The 20124-nt window shown below is 42.6% G+C and overlaps 2 protein-coding genes across 6 annotated transcripts; one reads left to right on the top strand and one right to left on the bottom strand.

Annotated features, from left to right (window-relative positions):
* Positions 1 to 242: 242 nt before the first annotated feature.
* LOC139391323 (zinc finger protein 384-like) lies at positions 243 to 6871 on the bottom strand. Of its 5 annotated transcripts, none has more exons than XM_071138923.1 (11): positions 6707 to 6871; positions 5876 to 5940; positions 5550 to 5748; positions 5328 to 5441; positions 5062 to 5228; positions 4776 to 4852; positions 3714 to 3938; positions 3042 to 3209; positions 2069 to 2147; positions 1743 to 1901; positions 243 to 1585 (listed from the first exon to the last, which is right to left on the bottom strand). In XM_071138923.1, exons 2-11 carry the CDS (start codon positions 5933 to 5935, stop codon positions 1199 to 1201), a joined length of 1635 nt encoding a protein of 544 aa, XP_070995024.1. In that variant the 5' UTR covers positions 5936 to 5940; positions 6707 to 6871; the 3' UTR covers positions 243 to 1198. The 5 variants fall into 5 exon arrangements, with proteins under 5 accessions (XP_070995024.1, XP_070995023.1, XP_070995025.1 ...); XM_071138922.1 differs by having other exon boundaries at positions 4776 to 4870; positions 6707 to 6833; XM_071138926.1 differs by having other exon boundaries at positions 1352 to 1585; positions 2069 to 2203; positions 4776 to 4870; positions 6707 to 6833.
* LOC139391380 (DDB1- and CUL4-associated factor 13-like) lies at positions 6827 to 18973 on the top strand. Its single transcript, XM_071138927.1, has 11 exons — positions 6827 to 7395; positions 7524 to 7723; positions 7916 to 8023; positions 8522 to 8611; positions 8870 to 9025; positions 9842 to 9919; positions 11172 to 11254; positions 11555 to 11719; positions 11890 to 12025; positions 17022 to 17185; positions 17979 to 18973. Exons 1-11 carry the CDS (start codon positions 7326 to 7328, stop codon positions 18064 to 18066), a joined length of 1338 nt encoding a protein of 445 aa, XP_070995028.1. The 5' UTR covers positions 6827 to 7325; the 3' UTR covers positions 18067 to 18973.
* The last annotated feature ends 1151 nt before the right edge of the window (positions 18974 to 20124 follow it).

The following is a 20124-nucleotide window of genomic DNA, read 5'->3' as shown; positions in this document are numbered from 1 at the left end:
ACTACAGCAGATCAATGAATCAAGCGTTTACTTGACACAGGCAATCAACACTGCCAAGTCCTTACATGCATTAGGGCAAATTTACGTCTACAGCTGTCATATTCAAATGTGACATTCAAACTAAAGCTCTGTGGTTACAATAAATTAAACAGCAGCATCTCACCCTTTCAAACATAGGCGATCTTCAAAGTGAATCTTTATCATTACTGCAAGTGCACAATGTGTTACAGGAAGGCAAATTGTTGGATTTCAGTGAGGTTTTTATTGTTTGATAAGGGAAAACACTATTTTCATACGTATCAGTCTGTTTGTAAAGGCTCATACACTTTAGTATAACAGTAGTGGAAGTATAGTCAGAATATATTTGGATAACAATGATATTCTTAGGACACAAAATAAATATGACAAGAAATACATAGAACAAGTACCAGATGATCACATTCACTTCCCAGTTCTTACAGGGTCAGGTGAGGTAAACAGGGCTCTATGATTGGCTTCTGGACTGAGGCTAAATATCAAAGTGTTATATAGTATAGATTATACATTTATTTTTAACACGCACACACACATATACACTGGTATGTATATCAATATATACTTTTGCAGGCCTTTTTTTTTTTACAGAGCCTACTTCCCTTTTTTTTTCCAGTGAAAAAGATTTGTGAGCACATTTTACAAGGTAGATTACAGTAACCATGACAACGATGATGTAATCAAAACCTGATAGTATCTGTGGGAAAGTAGAAAAATGTACCTTAACAATTCTCTGTTAGTTTCAGTTATACACTTCACGGACGTGACCACAATCAAAGTTGTGTTCGTATGGAGTAGAAGGATAAAAAAAATAAAGAGAAAACATCTCTTCACTCATTGTTCTCTTTCAGTCATTTTTTGTCTCTCTTCCACACCATTGCAGTGACAGACAGAGAAACACTCCTTTACAAACAGTATACACTAGCCATTCATTATAAAAGAGTACAAAAACACACAAACTCAACATTGGCTAAATGAAATAAAAGTGAGAAACCAATACAAAAAAAGTACAAAAAGTCCATCTCTGTTCGAACATCTCTTATTCCTCTTCCATTACCCACCTTTCAGGTACATCTTCCTATATCCCCTCTGTATTGCTTTTATCCAGTCTGTCCATAGGGCTCCTCCAGTTTCTCTCAGTCTCTACCACTCCTCCCTCCCACCCCTATGAGTTTAGGTGCTCCACCTGAATGGTGGAGGTAGCCACGGTGAGACAGAGGTCCTTGTGGGTCGCTAGGTCTGCCACACTGACTGATTTGAACTGGATGTCCCCTGCAGCGACTGTCTTATACTGGTGCAGGTCAAAAGGGCAGGATGCCGTCTCTGCCTGAGAGTAGCTGCCCTGGTTTTGTCCTTGTCCATGATCTCCACCTTGTCCTCCGGCTCGGACTGCCCCACTATCAGTGCCCTCTCCTCGGCCATGAGAACTTTCCTGGTTCTGGGTATGGCTTTGGTTCTGTTGGTTCTGCTGAGAGTGCTGTGCAGCAGCCACCGCCGCTGCAGTGAGCGGGTCTGAGTTGTGTTTCTGCATGTGTTTCACCAGGTACGTCTCCTGAAAATAGAATAAAGAGGGTTAGAGCGAGAGGTGACAAGTGTGCACCAACACACACTATGCACAGACATGCACACTGTCTGTGAAAATGTCTGTTGAAAGTTAAAGGTCTGTGACTACTACATGCTGGGTGCCTTAACAGTGATGTTTCTCTTACAGAGGTGTATGTGCGGTTGCAGAGGCCACAGGAGTAGAGCTTGGCGTGTTTGACCGTGTGAGTGGACATGTGGACTTCCAGACTGCCCGCGTCCGTGTAACCACGGTTACAGTTGGTGCACTTGAAGGGTTTGTCCTTGTTGTGCTGCCGTCTGTGGGACTGGAACAGAACAGGACCATTCAGGACTCATCTTCAAATGGGTATTTGTAAGACTGTAACTACTAAGGGTTAGTATTACTAAGCTTTCACCACTGGGAATAAAAACCAAAGAAAAAAGGGACCGTAGTCACCTGTAGGTTGGAGAGTTAAAAAGGGACAGTAGTCACCTGTAGGTTGGAGAGTTGTGTGAAGGATTTCTCACAGCCCGTATGAACACACTTATAAGGCCTGTCTCCTGTGTGAATCCTACAGAAGCATGGGAGAAATGTAAACGGGCCCTCCATATTCTCCTTTCAGCTATCCTGTGATCCACACCAATACAGATGAGGGAGATGAAGAGAGGAAAACACTGTAGACTATTGAGATGTCCCCAGATAGAGATGGAAAGTCTATTGAGAGCCCCCCCCACAGAGAAAAAGCGTATTGAGAGTCTCCCCCCCACAGAGAAAGTCTATTGAGAGCCCCCCCCCACAGAGAAAAAGCGTATTGAGAGTCTCCCCCCCACAGAGAAAGAGTCTATTGAGAGTCTCCCCCCCACAGAGAAAGTCTATTGAGAGTTCTCCCCCCACAGAGAAAGACTATTGAGAGTTCTCCCCCCACAGAGAAAGAGTCTATTGAGAGTCCCCCCCCCCACAGAGAAAGAGTCTATTGAGAGTTCCCCCCCACAGAGAAAAAGCGTATTGAGTCTCCCCCCACAGAGAAAAAGCGTATTGAGAGTCTCCCCCCCACAGAGAAAGTCTATTGAGAGTTCTCCCCCCACAGAGAAAGACTATTGAGAGTTCTCCCCCCACAGAGAAAGAGTCTATTGAGAGTCCCCCCCCCCACAGAGAAAGAGTCTATTGGGAGTTCCCCCCCACAGAGAAAAAGCGTATTGAGTCTCCCCCCCACAGAGAAAAAGCGTATTGAGAGTCTCCCCCCCACAGAGAAAAAGTCTATTGAGAGTTCCCCCCCACAGAGAAAGTCTATTGAGAGTTCCCCCCCACAGAGAAAAAGTATATTGAGAGTTCCCCCCCCACAGAGAAAGTCTATTGAGAGAGCCCCACAGAGAAAAAAAATGTCTATTGCAATGCCCCCATAGAAAAAATACTAATGAAAGGCCCCCACAGAGAAAGGGGCAGATAAGTAGTACATCACCCTCACCTGTTGTGCTGCTGTAGATGACTGAGCTGTCTGAAGGACTTCTGACAGAAAGAGCAGGTGTACGGTTTCACCCCTGTGTGGATGCGGATGTGCTGGGCCAGATAGCTGGAGTTGGCAAATGACTTAGTGCAGTGGGGACACTTGTGGGGCTTGGACTCAGTGTGGTTTCTGGAAGAAAGAAGAGAAGATAGAGAGAGGGAGGAGGGGAGAACAGTGTTGCTTTTCTTTAAACCTTGATTGATGGGGAAATCACACTTAAACTCCCTCTATTACTCAGTGACTGACTTCTAAAAATTACATTTCTCTAAAACGTAACAGTATTCCACTCTGACTTAAATTCATTTTCAAACTGATAATGTATATATGTATGTATGTGTGTGTGTGTGTGTGTGTGTGTGTGTGTGTGTGTGTGTGTGTGTGTGTGTGTACACGCAATAGAGAAGCAGCAGTGTAGAGGTAAGGATACCAGACAGACAGACGACAGAGGGACTCAAAGTAGAGACTACATACAATCGTGCGCACGCACACACACGGCCTGCGTCTTTCCTTTTCACAGACATCCACACACACCCACCCACCCACACAGTGCTAGCAGCCAATAGAGGGGAGAGGGGCAGGCTAGGTAAAGCCTGTAGGGTAGAGCAGGTCAGGTGGAGCTGCTGTGAGCAGTACCGTGTGTGCTGCTGTAAGTGACTGAGCTGTCTAAAGGACTTCTGGCAGTAGGAGCAGGTGTAGGGCTTGGCCCCGCTGTGGATGCGGATGTGCTGGGCCAGGTAGCTGGAGTTGGCAAATGACTTGGAGCAGTGGGGACACTTGTGGGGCTTGGCCTCTGTGTGAGACTTGGAGTGGATCTGCATGTCTGACTTACTGAAGAAGGTCACAGCACACATCCGGCACCTACGGGACAGAGACACAGACCAGGGAGGGAGGACGAGTGGGAGAATGGGAAGACATGAAGGAAATGAGGGCATGAGCAGGTGAGAAACAGATAGATGAAAATACAAAAAGCAAGGACAAAGAGACATGGACATGAGAGATGGGCAAGGGGGAGGAAGAGAGTGGAAGAAGGGAGAAGCATGAGACAGCAAGTGGGGAAAACAAAGGAAGAGAGCAAAAGAAAAAATACAATGGGATAGAAAGCAAAAAAAGGAGCAAATGAAATGAATGAGGGATGTGAACAAAGCAGACAGAAGAGGGAGGGAAGGGGGAAGAGAGAAAGAATCAGCAGGAAAAAGAGCAGATTCTGCTGAAGCAAGAAATAGAAAGACAAACAGATTGCTTGAAAAGTAGGGAAACATTTATGAAGGAGAGAAAAAGAAAAAAAAAAGGAGGACAGAAGTAGGCGAAGGAGTGCGTGTCCAATGTGTGCAGGGATGTGTGTGTGGGGCGGATGCATGAGGGAGGCAGAGAACGTGTGTCCATGCTGCAGAGTAAACACAGTGTGTTCCAGAGAGCAGGTACATACACATAGTGAAATACTTAAGCAGGTGTTGTGCTGCCACGGCATGCAGTGGAGTCGTTCTGTGGTTTGTGTGAGAGAGAAAGAGAAATGCCCGTGCCCAGCAGCACCTAGTGTTCATCCATAGCCTGTGTCTAACCTCTCTGTCCTGACTATCATCTACAACATACAGACATATGGGTGTGCAAGCATTCCACAGCTTCACATTCCTATGGGGATGCACAGCACAGCAGGTGTTTTTTGGCCCTTCTGTGATGCCATAGGTCCGTCCGTACCTGTAGGTCTTGTTGCAGTCTTTCCCGCCGTGGTTCTCGTCTTCGTTGGCGAGGTCGTACGGGTCAGTTGTATAATGCTGCGAAGACATAACCACCTATCAAATGTCACACAAACATTAGAATCACATCCATCATATTAAAAAGGCACACTGTTGTAAAAGACTACATTAGCTTTTTTTTTTTTTGCTTAGTCTGAAAATCAATAGCCTGAGCTTAGTCTGGAATTGTTTTAGAGGGAATAGGTTTGATTTTGGTTACTAAAGAGTTACTATGTTAACGGTCTCACCTGCCCCCCTGACGCCAAGTGAGCCAGAATCAACGCCTCATTTCCGGCAGAGAGGGTGTGGCCACCGGCAAGCACCCCCCTCCCTAGTGTTGACTTCTTCTTCCTTCCTCGCTTCAAAGGTGTCGGCATGACAATCACCTGGGGGGTTCCACCTTCCTGTTTCTTGTCTAAGTGAAAAATGTGTGTCAGAGCTTGACAGTACGTGAGTGAAGTGTGTATTTTTCAGTGTTAGGATAAAGGAGGGTGGAGACAATCGTGTGTGTTACCTGGAGTGTGCAGTGTAGAGACGATCATGGTGGGATGTCCAGAGACAAAGGACTGAGAGGAGGAGGCAGGAGAGACCAGCTGTGTACCTTGAGGGGTAGTGATGACCAGACCCGCTGCAGAGAGGGGAACATTTAAATAAGATACAAAACAGACATTGATGGAAAAAGACAATGCAAAAGTGTGATAAATAGTACACTAACAATAACAATTGACACACACACCTGCTGTCATGATACCAGTGGAAGCTACGGGCACCACAGTGATGTTCTGGGTGTGAGGGGGGTGTAGGTGACCCCCTTGGCCCTGCCCCCCTCCCTCCTGCTTGGGGACAGTGAGCATGGTTGTCTGGTAATGAGAGGAGGGGAAGGAAGTGTTCTTCTCCTGGTCCTTCAGTTGCTTCAGGAACATGGCATTCTCAATCTGACAGAGAAAGTGAGAAATCCTTGTTACAAAATTCCAAACTACAAAAATAGTATTTGCTACAATCCAAAGGTGTCACTTGCAATATACTTTAACATTTTAAACGGAAATGTTTCACTAAACATACCTGTCCTTGTACAGGCACAGGGGACCAGAAGTACTGAGAGTTAAAATGGGAATCTTCCATAATTTCTGTAATGGAAGAGTAACACGGCCATATCACCACTGGGCCAAACAGCTAATCACTCATCAATTGAAATAAAATTGGCTACATTGTTGTACGTCCGACTGGCACCTTTGGGCGAAAATAATCTTAAATCATTTAAATGTCACTTCACATACATTAGCTAGCTAATGAAACAATAAATGGTAACTATGTTGGTACTTTATTCGGTTAGAAAGCTGAAATATTTGGACACATATTACAATAATTATGCCCCGGGTTACACAATGATGACTTGTTAAAGGCTAGCTAGGTAATTTAGCTTCCTACTATAAATGTGCATTGTTGTGGTTGCATTGGAAGGAGGATCGTGCTAGCTCGCTATTACATGGGTTTTCCCCTTCAAAGTAATTAATTTGGTGATGGGTGGCGATACAATGTAACTAAGCAATAATTCGAACACAAATACGATGTCTAGGTTGCTAACGTTACTTGTTAGCATTTTTCTGAGCTGCAAGTGCAATATTTTCCTTGCTAGGCGTTTACAGTTAACTAGACGTTCTAATAAAACCACGAGAGGAATGTTATCGGACTCTCGCGTCTTCGACGCCTGTGAAAATAGAAAAAGCAAAGCACAAAAAATTCGAGGATACAAAAAACTGAAGATGAGAGAGAGAAAAAAAACTATCTCGCACAGACTTCCGGCTGTCCAGACAGAGAAGAGACTCGTCGGGTACAAGTCGCTCAAATTGAAAGTGAAGTACTATGATTATGAAGACAAATAACAGCATTTACCCGCGCTGACAGCGCTTTCTCCCTTCCCGGAATTCCCGTAGCCCGGTACAGTTCAGAAACTATGTTCAAATCTTTCAGATTTTACAAATTCAACGAGTTTTTTTCTCTCCCTTTTTTCTATTTTTTTTCTTCCTTGTATGCGCTGCACTTCCTTCGAAGAAGGTCGAGTTAAACTCTGTGAAGAAACAAAGCTCTCTGAGTGTGTGGTGATGTCATTTCCGTCGAATGAGGTCTAATTTTTGAAGCTTCAAATTGGTTCTATCGCTTTGCTATTAAATATATAAAACGCAAATCAATGCAATTTCTCCTTCTGCGTATTTTACTGCAATGTAATAAACATAAAAAAGTTGTCATGTCCCACAAGAAGTCTTATTTAGTAAGATCTCTGAAGCCCAAAGTACAGTGATAATCAGTCCACATGGTGTCACCAAAGATCTTTGGTAATGTTCTGTCTGGTCGCTGTAAGCGCAATCAACAAACACACTTCCGTCAAATAAGGGCGGATATTGCCCTCAACATCCGGTAGGTGAGGTCACACGTAAACACATGGCCGTGCGAAACATTTTACCGTGTTACATTTTTGGTGGAAGAAGTATAGAGTTTTATACACATTCACGCAATGAAAGTTAAAGTCCTCTCCAGGAATCCGGACGACTATGTCCGTGAGACGAAGTTGGATATCCAGCGTGGTAAGTACAGATAGTTAGCCAGCTAGTGCATATTAGCTAGTACACAGTTCAATCCACTGTATAGAGCTATAGCTAGCTCAATCAACACTGGCAAAAAAAAATATTCTAACAGTGTATGTAACCTACAGTACCAAGAAATTACGACCCGTCCCTCCATCCGTTCGAAGTGCCAAGAGAATACACCCGTGCCCTGAATGCCACCAAGCTGGAGCGCGTGTTCGCCAAGCCGTTCCTGGCTTCTCTGGACGGCCACAGGGATGGGGTGAACTGCATGGCCAAGCACCCCAAGAGCCTCTCCACAATGCTGTCCGGCTCCTGCGATGGAGAGGTAGTTAACTAACTAACTGTACTTTGAGTTAGCAATGGCCTGGTTAAATATGAGTTGGTTGCAAATCTAAGAATTATAGGCTACATGTCTGACTTTGGAATGGTCAAACATATATAATGATAAGTCTGTGCATTGAGATGGTGCATCTAAATGACCTGTTTATACTGTAAGACTAACTGATTTGTTTCTCAGCTGAAGGTGTGGAATCTAACCAAACGTGAGTGTGTTCGTACACTCCAGGCCCATGAAGGCTTTGTCAGGGGGATGGTCGTCCGCTTCTGTGGCACCTCCTTCTTTACGGTACAGTACCTGTTCCACTATCCAGGGTTGTATTCACTAGGGCACACTGTAACTTAATGTTGTGCAATGGACAAGTTCACATAGAACCTTCTGGCCCATTTGCTTCCGTTTCCTGTCTAGTGGATACTAACCAGACCAGGGGTATATTCATTACTCAGATTCCGTTGCAACAGACCAAACATTTTGCAACGGAATTCGAGTAATGAATAGACCCCTGGTCTGGTAAACTGTTTACCGTTTAAGTAAACAGAAAGGTCCCTCCCAGTTTCAATCTGAATTGCTCTAATAGAAACTCTTGTTTTGGTTGCAAAATGTTTTCCATTTGGAGTAAACAGTTTCCATTGCAAAATGTTTTACAACAGACTAAATTAATTCACCCCTGGGTTCATCTCACAGAATGGTTGCCATCTGCTGAATTATAGGCTTGTGACACAACTTCATTATGAATCAACCTCAAACTTCTGTGAAAGTAAACATGCTTGTGTTTCTGAATAACAGGTTGGTGATGACAAGACTATAAAACAGTGGAAGATGGAGACTCCCAGCTACGGAGAGGAAGAGGAACCTCTCAATACTATTCTTGGAAAGGTATGGAGGAGGAGGTGTCTGTCTGTCATTATTCTGCTCAGTTAATATCTCAGAGCGTGTATCTCTGACCAAACCTATCGGATTTCATTATGCAACGCTGTAAAATGTGCATACCATCGAGTGGACCGGTCATTAAAGATTGTGATGATAAGAATTATGGGTTTGGAGATATTCCCTACATTCAGGGTGATGATGATGGTTGTTGTAATGTATTCCCTCAAGTCTGTGATGATGATTGAGGATGTTTGTTCCTTCCAGTCTGTGTTCACCAGCATCGACCACCACCAGAAGGAGGGTGTGTTTGTGACGTGTGGCCAGCAGGTGGATATCTGGGATGAGCAACGCAGCAGCCCCATCCGCTCCTTCTCCTGGGGCGTGGACAGTTTCAGCTGCGTCCGCTTCAACCCTGTAGAGGTAATCAACCCTCTCTCTGTGCGGATTGTAGCATAAAGTGTTTCAGAGTATGATTCCTGATCATGGATCAGGTCCATATAATCTTGTTAATTATAATCTGAAAGGCAAAGCTGGTCCTAAATTAGCACTTCTGCTCTGCGACTCTTGGTGAATACAGACCCTGACATTGCTATAGAACAGACACAAGGCGTAACCCAGACACGTCACAGAGGCTATAAAGCTGAAGTATCCGTTTAGAATGTTTTCTGACCACCAAAATGTATAGTAGTGAGAGGAAGTCCAGTCGCCAGTGGTGGGAGAGGATGGGACTAGGTGAAACTGGGCTGACATTCTGCAAATTCTCATTGTTGAAACAATACATTTTTCTGTTCCCAAAATTAGAATCTGTTACGAACACAGTGTACTAATATTTATAGATTTGACGCTTTGCCAAACTGGGGAAAAAAATGCGTTGTTTAGAAGGAGTGCATGGTCGAATTGAGATTGTGCGCACACACACACCCCACAGAGGAGGCATTCCCTAATGGAAATATGCAAATACATGCTAAAACGCACCAATAGGATCTTGCTAGCTCGTGCTTGGCTTTGCCTACCTCCTTGCTTGTTATGCCCACTATGCTTTGTCTGCTCAAACTGTAAACGACACAGATGAACTATCTTGTGTTTGTTATAGATATCTTTGGCTATAGCCTCCATTCACCAGAATAATGGAGGCTATACCCATATCAGGACTATGTAGGTCAAAGGTTGTATAAAACACAGAATTGTATGACTTTTAGAAAAATGTTTAGTTGACCTTCCTGCTTTTCTCCTCAGACTGAACTTCTAGCAAGTTGTGCCTCTGACAGAAGTATTGTGCTGTATGACATGAGGGAAGCGACACCTCTTAAAAAGGTAAATTTCTACGTTTACATCCCAAATGACACCCTATTTAGTACACTACCATTTGACGAGGACTCGTAGGGTGATGTTTGGGATGCTACCCATTTAGAACTGCACAAGTAATCGAAATTGACATGCGCAATATCCATATCGCAAGAGGCTGCAATATTTTGAATTGCCACTTAGCCATCTGTCTAACGCCCGTTTTTAAAAACTTGATATATTACTCTAGTTGACAGAGTTCGCCTTCTCTCCTCTTTTGGCCGCTTCCCAATCTCACACACAAAGCCCCGGCCCCTGTCACTCAAGCAGGCAGTTCCTCGTGCTCCAGATTCACTGCATGCATTGACCAAACAGCATGCAGTCAACAGATTTCTTTCTAACAAGAACGACACAGCTTTCCACTTTGCTTCTTAATATAAATTCACGTTTTATTTATTTTTCTATTCGTTTGTGTAACTTGCTCTCTGCAAAACACTCATTAGCTGAAAATGTGCCTAGAATTTGTTAGCAAGGCTAATCGCTTCCTAGCTAATTCCACGGATTGCAAATCTTGCTAGAAATCTTTTGCTCTAATATTGGACAATACCAATGGTGGAGTATATCATCGTTTGTGAAACAGCTTGTTCTTATCAGAGGAAAAGGATAATACTATTGTAAAGTCTTTGTCTGAATGTACCTATCTATTTAAATCTAATTAGGGTCCCATTTAATTTAGTTGACTGAACACATTCTCATTTACAGCAATGACCTGGGGAATAGTTATAGGGGAGAGGAAGGAGCCCTTTAGGTAGCCAGATTAGGAATTCAGGACAACGGGGTTAACACCTCTACTCTTACGATAAGTGCCATGGAATCTTTAGTGACCACAGGGGTCAAGTCAGAGGCAAGGCAGCAGTGGGATGCAGGGTGGTAGGCTGCTGGCCATGGGAAACGCTGACCAACACTTTGGTTCTTACTCTGTCCTCGTTGTCATGCCAAACAAAACTGCATTCCAAGTAGCCACTGTATTCCAACCATAACATTTTAATGATCATTCTATTTCTATGATTCCAACAGGAAAACCAAGTGTTTTGATGTAAAATCGCAATCTCAATATTTGGTAGAAAAATTACCATTAGATTTTTTGCCCATATCATCCAGCCCTACTGCCCATGACTTTGCCCTTTACTAAACTCATTTCCCATTCCATACTGTCCTCTCATTACTGGAATGTGTCTAATGGTTAGTGTATTGAAGCATGAATGTGTGATTTCCTATATAGGTAATCATGAATATGAGGAGCAACACTTTGTGCTGGAATCCCATGGAAGCCTATAACTTTACCTGCTCTAATGAAGATTACAAGTGAGTGATGCAATTCAACATGTGTTGAGTTTACAACATGTTCACCACATCACATAGGCCTCATTCATTCCTGGAGAGAAGTTTGTATTTCCAATGCTAATAATGATTTTGTTCATGCAATTGTTTGGGGAGTCATAGAATTATTATTTCTAATGTACATTTACACTTATTTTACAATAACAGCATGTCTCACGAGTGTTTATTTACTGTCCTTGCACCACAAATGAGAAAAGCATGGTGGTGTGTTAACATCTCGTCTTTGTATTTATTAGCCAACCACATGCGTTTCCTCCCCTTCAGTCTGTATACATATGATATGAGGTACCTGGACAAGCCTTTCACCGTCCACATGGACCATGTCTCAGCCGTGCTGGATGTAGACTACTCTCCAACTGGTAAGGAGTTTGTCTCGGCCAGCTTTGACAAGACCATCCGCATCTTCCCCAAAGACAGTGGCCACAGCAGGTTAGTGGTGCCAGGGGTTCAGACACTGGGTTCCAGCAGCTTGCTGGCTACTCCAGGGTTGTTGTTCTGAATCCTACGTCTCCGTGTGTGTTTATCATCAGCTTTGATGTATTTATTTTTGTACAGCAACATTGTGTTCAGTGTGTGTGGTTGTGTGTGTGACTTCACAGGGAGGTGTACCACACCAAGCGGATGCAGCACGTCATCTCCATAAAGTGGTCGTCAGACAACAAGTACATCCTGAGTGCTTCAGATGAGATGAACATCAGACTGTGGAAGGCCAACGCTTCTGAGAAGTTGGGATTGGTGAGACAGACAGTCCTCTTCCTCTCCTTTAGAAGTAGTGTACGCACGTCCTGTAACTTGCAGGTGTCGGTTATCAAAGTAATGTCATGAAAGAAAGATGGATCCCAGATACATTTTTAGTTCTTACCAATAACTGATAGGCCCATATGCTAATATTCTGATGCATTTGTTGGAGCTCTGATTTTGGCCTTCCGTTTTGCGAGTTTGCTGGATTCCTCAACCTGCCATGGCCTGATGCCCACCGTGGTACATTCTGCATGGCAAGAGAGAGGCCAGGGTGCCAACAGCAGTGGCACTGCCAAGGGCTCTGATGGATGCTGACTGACTTGGAACAGAATAACTTTGAATAAGTACAATGGATCAATAGGGACAGCAGAGCAGGGTTAGTGACAGACTGGAGCTATTTGGAACTCTTGATTACCAATAGACAAAGTCTGACCAGTCAGTCAGTGTGGGCAATGTGGCACTATAGGGTGGATTTAAAGGGATAGTTCACTAAAATGTATTTTTGGGGAAATAGTGACTTGAATTACTTAGAGGTGTTCCAGCAGGCTAACGTTAGCATCGCCCAGCCCAAATATTGGATGTACTTTTTGCCCACTTTGCCATTACTGTTATGTTGTATGTTCAAGACATTATTTACACATTGCCTGAAATATAAGGTTCTGTTTTGCGTATCTTAAACATTCTTACACCATCTAGCCTTACTCCTTTCATCTGATGCCAAAACCAGCATTTAGCCTACAAGGATGAATTGCAAGGGAGATGAATGGATGTTTTTTGGTGCCATCTCCAATATCCATCCCCCTTCTGCTTCGCTCTTCCTTATTCCCTTAATGCAGCTTAACACTGGAGAATTGGGAACATTTTGGCACTTGTTTTACTGTCAGTGTATAAGAGGTGATTTATTCTGTAGCTTTGCACTTAAACAGATCAGACGAGCCCAGCTGCTATCAGCAGTTTGAATAGGCCCAATCACTTAAAGAGAGAGGCCACTCTGGAAATAATGAAGCATTAACAATCAAGTTGGACTGGAAGGGTCTTTAATTAAAAAGAAATGCTGAATCAAGGCTGTCTGTCAGATCTCAGGAAGAGTGGAAGTCTTTAGCCTGTTTGTTGCAACTGCAGTGTCTCTCTCTGGTTTTTGGCTTTTGATGTCTTTCTATGAGATTACCTTTGACCTCACTGTGACTCATTCTTTTTTGTCCCGTGATCCTATTTTTCATGTTACTTGGAGTAACATTGACTTTTCACATATTGTAAATTCACCTTTTGAAATCACACCAATTATTGTATGTATCACACATTCTCATGACAGTCATGAGAAGTATGGATATATATAGCCTATACATACAGCAAGCTCAAAGTATTGGGCAGTGACACATTCTTTGTTTTGGCTTTGTACGCCAGCACTTTACACTCATATCAGGTGAACCGTTTAGAAATGACAGCACTTTTCACTCCATATCAGGTGAACCCTTTAGAAATGACAGCACTTTTCACTCCATATCAGGTGAACCGTTTAGAAATGACAGCACTTTTCACTCCATATCAGGTGAACCGTTTAGAAATGACAGCACTTTTTGTACAGTCGGGGGGGACTGTACAAAAAGTGCTGTCATTTCTAAACGGTTCACCTGATATGGAGTGAAAAGTGCTGTCATTTCTAATGGGGGGGGGGGGCATTTTACGAAGACCAAAAGTATTGGTACAAATTCACTTGTGTAGTGAAGAGTTGAGTATTTGGTCCCATATTCCTAGCACACAATGTTTACATCAAGCTTGTGAATATACAAATTTGTTGAATGCTTTTGCTGTTTGTTTTGGTGGTTTCACATAATTTTGTGCCCCATGGTAAATAAGGTATTATATCATATTGGAGTCACTTTTTTTTATTGTAAATAAGATTAAAATGTTTCTAAATACTTCTACGTTAATGTGGATGATACCATGACCAAAACACACAGCTACCATGACCAAAACTCACAGTAAATGCATCCAAAAATGTTGTAGTCACAGGTTTAATGTAATCATTGCGTGCTAGGAATGTGGGACCGAATACACACATATAAGTGAATTTGCCCCAATACTTTTGGTCCCTTAAATGGTTGTGGGAATTTCTAAACGGTACACCCGATATGGATGAAAATACCCTCAAATTAAAGCTGACAGTCGGCACTTTAACCTCGGTCATTGTATCATTTCAAAACCAAAGTGCTGGAGTACAGAGCCAAAACAACACATTTGTGTCACTGTCCCAATACATTTGGAGCTCACTATCTCTGGAAACACGGCTCATACAGCTACATAACACCTTAAGCCTACTACACATTTTCTATCGAAAGAGCGTGGAGGCCATCACTGCAGAGTCAGTGTTGCTCTGCTCCTTTTTCACTGTAAATGTTCAGGTTTTCATAAATAACAATTAACAGGTTGTTGGCTTGGTCTAAGGGAAGCAGTGTACCTCAACATCAGCAGCAGCTATTAGCTAATCTCCCTTCTAATTGAATTGATTATAATTAGAATAAAAGCCTTGGAAGAGTGGCCAATTAGAGATCCTCGGAAACTACGTCCGGAGAGAATGAGAGACGCTCAAGATTTTTTATGAGAGAGGAAGGGAGATGGAGAGTGAAGGGTGTGTTGGACGGCTGTCTATAGCCTGCTCTCGGACCATTCATTCAGATTGGAATGTGAAGGTTTTTTATGTACTACTTACTGTGCTAGGACTGGTCGATAGGTTGGTCGTTGGGCTGTTAGTCGACCAGTATTGTTTTTAGTTGAGCAGTAGTAATTATACCGTACCAGACGCCTACTTATTTACGAGTTTTTCTTTGTTTTACTTTTCTCTACATTGTAGAATAGTAGTGAAGACATCAAAACTATGAAATGGCACACAGGGAATCATGTATTTTAACCAAAAAGTGTTAAACAAATCAAAATATATTTTATATTTGAGATTCTTCAAAGTAGCCACCACTTGCCTTGTGGCAGCTTTCCACACTCATTCTCTCAAACAGGTAGTCACGTAGAATGCATTTCAATTCCTTTTTAACAAGGAAACCTGTTATTTGTGGAATTTACCTCTGCCGCAGAGGATAAGGTCATTAGAGTAACTGCACCTCAGATTTCAGCCCAAATAAATGTTTCACAGAGTTCAAGTAATAAACACATCTTTACATCAACTGTTGAGATGCAGAATGCTGTGGTAGCCATGCTGGTTAAGTGTGCCTTGAATTCTAAATAAATCACTGACAGTGTCACTAACAAAGCACCATCACACCTCCTTGCTTTACGGTGGGAACCACACATGTGGAGATCATCCGTTCACCTACTCTGCGTCTCAAAGACACGGCGGTTGGAACCAAAAATCTCACAAAGGACAGATTTCCACTGCTCTAATGTCCATTGCTTGTGTTTCTTGGCCCAAGTCTCTTCTTATTATTGGTGTCCTTTAGTAGTGGTTTCTTTTTAACAAATCAACCATGAAGGCCTGATTCACACAGTCTCTCTGAACAGTTCAATATTATTATTCCAGTCTTTTACCGTTGTCATTGTTGGAGTGGAAACATTGTTTGCGGCGCGCACAACCTATGCTACACTTGTGAGAAACAAGTTTTGGTTTATTTAATTCCATTATTTGTTTTGTCAATTTAGTCATTGTCTTGTTTGGAGTGCTCCTGTCAATATTGAGTAAGGACGCGCAACTGATTTTACGCATTGAAGTTGGCCTATAGGCTACCTGGCCTGCTCGCAAATGTAGGCATATAAATGTGCCCATTTGGGGATCTAATAGTATTTCTGATTGGCTTAATGCACGCAAGCTGTGGAGCTTCTCTAATATTTTCTTCACCTCAAACAGCAAGCAAACTAAGTCTGTTTTTACATCCATTGAGAATGACAATAATTCCTACATGTATTTGAAAAATCTTTCGAGCTCTCTCCCTTTCCATAGCCAAAAAATGTCATACCCTGATCTAGTGGAAACGTCATAAAATAGGCCTACCTGATTACTTCTTATCCGTTGTGGCTTTATAGGATATTTTTTACATAGTTGGCAATATAAGTTACGTTTTAGGTTTAAAATGTTCATTTAGATTTGGATTACATTTTGATAAACTAAATGACAATGATTTTGAGATACGAAGACGTTATTTTAAATGAAATTGTTGCACAAAAATGTGCATATGAGAACCATAACTGGATCTCAGATCGGTAGAAATGTTAAGATAAATTGCCATTCCACATGAAAGTTTCCCGACTTCTCATATAGCCTATTACCGAAATCTTCAGGAGAGTAACTGCAGAATCTGCGAAAGCCAGTAGGAACGGGAGGAAGATAGTCGGGACAGGTTTTTTTCCCCCTTCTGGTTAACTTGATCTCTTGCTCCCTCTTGAGTATTTTTTAAAATCTTATTTAATCAAACAGTGAGCATCAGACAAGCTCATATATGTATGTGTGTGTGTGTGTGTTTATTTTATTAAAACGCATAGGGTGTGTCTATATGGAAAATTACACGTTTATAAATTTCGACCAATCGATGGTCGAAAGAAGAGACGACATTCAGTGATCCAAGATGGTTTTTGGTTGGGGACAGCCCTATACTGTAGATGATAGCAACTATTTTACCGTCTTATAACTAAACATGGGTCCTATCGTTCAGTCATAATATCCAAGTCACAAAGATGAACGAGCAGTAGTAGGTGTTAAAGATAACTGTATCCAAAGATGAACATTTTCAAAGCTGCTTTTCCCCATGGTTCAACGTCCCAGGGGACAGTCATACAGTTAAACAATTTGATTTAGATTTCAGTTTTCCCATGAAAATGTTGTCATTATGGATGGGCAATCAGTGTATACTGATAAATGAGGCTCCCAAGTAGACCTCAGTAGTAGATTGAAATCTCTTTTGTTTTTTTATTTTCTCTCCCTTTCTCTTTTTTTTTCTCCTTACCTACAATTTATTTTTCTCTGTTCCCCCCCCCCCCCGTGGTCTAGCTGGCTCCTAGGGAGAAGGCAGCTGTGAACTACAGCCAGAAGCTGAAGGAGAAGTTCCAGCATCACCCTCAGATCCGCCGCATCTCGCGCCACCGCCACCTGCCAAAGTCCATCTACGGCCAGAGCAAGGAGCTGCGTGTCATGAAGGAGGCTCGCCGCAGGAAGTATGGGCTCCTCCTTTACCCACGCCTCTACTGTCTACCCTACAGTGGCTTTCTGTTCTTAACTCTATCTGCACATATCCTCAATACTCTTGTTTGTAACAGTCTAACCACATAAGTCTATATGTTACAGTATGTATATCAGTAGAATTGACTTCTTGGTGAAGTTCTTGGGAAGGTTAGTGTTGTTTTGGACGTTATTTGTCTGTGTTGATGGGAGGAGGTTTTCGGGTGGTTGACCTGGTCTGTGGCCTTGCCACAAAGGAAACTGTCATACTCTGTTAACACAGTAGGTTCAGAACTACCCTGGCCTCTGTCCAAGTATGGCAGAAGGTCCATGTAGTGGTTGAGGCCGTAGCTGGCTGCCAGAATAGGTCTGACTGCCCTACCAAGGCACACTTACCCTAATGGGCGACAGGATGGTCCCTCATGGCTTGGTCATCATGGGCTTTTTGCTCATTTACACTAAAGTCTCTGTGATGGTATCATCATGACCAGTTGATGATTCATCAAATATTAGTCTGTGTTGATTTTTGGTCCTGAAACGTAGTAACACATTATTGTAATATATCATCCATGTGTACCTAGGAGCTGTGACTGAAGGCAGTGTAGCCTAGATGCTCTGTGTATTTTTCACATGTCATTATTAGTGTATTCTACATTTTATGACATCAGTCCACCTGTCTGGCACTAACTCCTTTGTGTACTCTGCTAACGGTTCTCTCTCTGTGTCTGAATATTCTCATGAATTGGTTCCTGATGTTTGAGTTAATTTCTGCCTCATTGTGTGTCCCAGGGAGAGGAACGTACGCAAGCACAGCAAGCCTGGCTCCATGCCCGTGGTGACGGAGAAAGAGAAACATGTGGTCACCGTTGTGAAATAGGACGCCAGTGACAGTGTGGCGTTGGAGTACTGAAGGACTACTCTGCCTCTACAAACACTTGGGCCACGTTCAGACATACACAGCTAGTGTTGCAAAATGTCGGGATGTTTTCCAAATTCCTCTGGTTTTCCAGAAATTCCACGTACTTGGATTTCCTGCTTGGTCCCTCATGGTTCTAGGACACAGGAGGTTGGTGGCACCTTAATTGGGGAGGATGGGCTTGCGGTAATAACTGGAGCAGAATGGGATCAAATACATGGTTTCCATGTGTTGGATGTCATTCCATTTGCTCTGTTCCGGCCATTATTATGAGCCGTCCTCCCCTCAGCAGCCTCCTGTATTCCAGGAATATTCCAAACAAGATTTCTGACAAACCTGGCCACTTGGGAAAGATACCAGAATTTTGCAACCCTGCACACAATGTTGTGGATCCTTTCAGTTATATTCATGACATTCTAATCTGAAACGTTCAAAAGAACACAACCCTATCTAAAACTTTGAAAGAACTCATTCCACCTCTCCAAGGCTTATTACAAAAGAGAAATATGGGTCAATATTGTGAAGTTTGCTGACATAAGTGTCCCAATTGTCATGGTAAAACTTCGTACCCCCAGATGATGACTTCATGAATGCTATCGTTGGAACAGTAATTTGGGGATGATATTGTATTGAAATAAGAATACACTAGAAACCAAGAAGAACAACATGCGTCAAATATCACCAGAATGTTTATTTTAGAAACTATCTTGAAAATGTTTGTCCTCCCTACACCACCACATACCTTCAGCTATTGTTTACTGATTCAGTAACCTTAGATTGCATGATGCTAAGGGTTGACTATATTGACAGTGATTTTTGTATTTATTGATACACTGCTAATAAAGATGTGGTATGATATTTTTGGGTCTGAAATGAGTACTGTTTTTTTGGTAGGCAAAATACACTGATTCTCATATCGATGTGACTTTTCAACACTTTATTACATTTTTAAAAAAGTATAACACCATACCAACTGTGAAGCACGGGGGTGGCAGCGTCATGTTGTGGGGGTGCTTTGCTGCAGGAGGGGTTGGTGCGTTTCACAAAATGGATAGGTAAGAAAATTGTGTGGATATATTGAATACAACCTCTCAAGACATCAGTCAGGAAGTTTAAGCTTGGTCGCAAACGGGTCTTCCAAATGGACAATGACCCCAAGCATACTTCCAAAGTTGTGGAAAATGGCTTAAAGACACAAAGTCAAGGTATAGGAGTGGCCATCACAAAGCCCTGACCTCAATCCTATAGTTAATTTGTGGGCAGAACTGAAAAAGCCTGTGCGAGCAAGGAGGCCTACAAACCCGACTCCGCTACACCAGCTCTGTCAGGAGCAATGGGCCAAAATTCACCCAACTTATTGTGGGAAGCTTGTGGAAGGCTACCCAAAACGTTTGACCCAAGTTAAACAATTTAAAGGCAATGTGATGAAAGAAATAAAAGCTCAAATAAATAATTCTCTACTATTATTCTGACATTTCACATTCTTAAAATAAAGTGGTGATCCTAACAGACCTAAAACAGGACATTTTTTACTAGGATTAAATGTCAGGAATTGTGAAAAACTGAGTTTAAATTAGTTTGGCTGAAGTGTATGTACACTTCTGACTTCAACTGTATGTTGCAGGGCCGTCAAACACAAAATTAGACAGATTTTGATTTTTTAGCATTGTGACCCAAGGTGCATGATCTTGTATAGGGGTTACTATAGATTAAGGTTTTGTTGGCTGTGACAAGTGTTAAGTATGCCACCAGAAAGGATCCCCAAAGTTGCCTTCAGGTGGACAACAACTGGAAAGAGCAGGACAGGCAGGCCAAAAACTCCCTAGCGACGGAGAGTAGTGGCTGAGCTTGAAGTGATGGGTCTCATGGGATAGCACAAGCTGTGGCCAAAGATGGAGACTGATGGCAGAAGATTGTTGCAGCCTTATGTACCGCCCGAGATACAAAGAGGATTAAGTAAAGCAGTTCAACACACTTTTATCAGTGTTTTGGTGTTTAATGATTTCTTGGCATTCTGAC

Source organism: Oncorhynchus clarkii, chromosome 3 (genome assembly GCF_045791955.1).
Source record: "Oncorhynchus clarkii lewisi isolate Uvic-CL-2024 chromosome 3, UVic_Ocla_1.0, whole genome shotgun sequence".
NCBI lineage: Eukaryota > Metazoa > Chordata > Actinopteri > Salmoniformes > Salmonidae > Oncorhynchus > Oncorhynchus clarkii.
The sequence above is the reverse complement of the archived record's forward strand: the minus strand, read 5'-3'. Positions and strand labels throughout refer to the sequence as shown.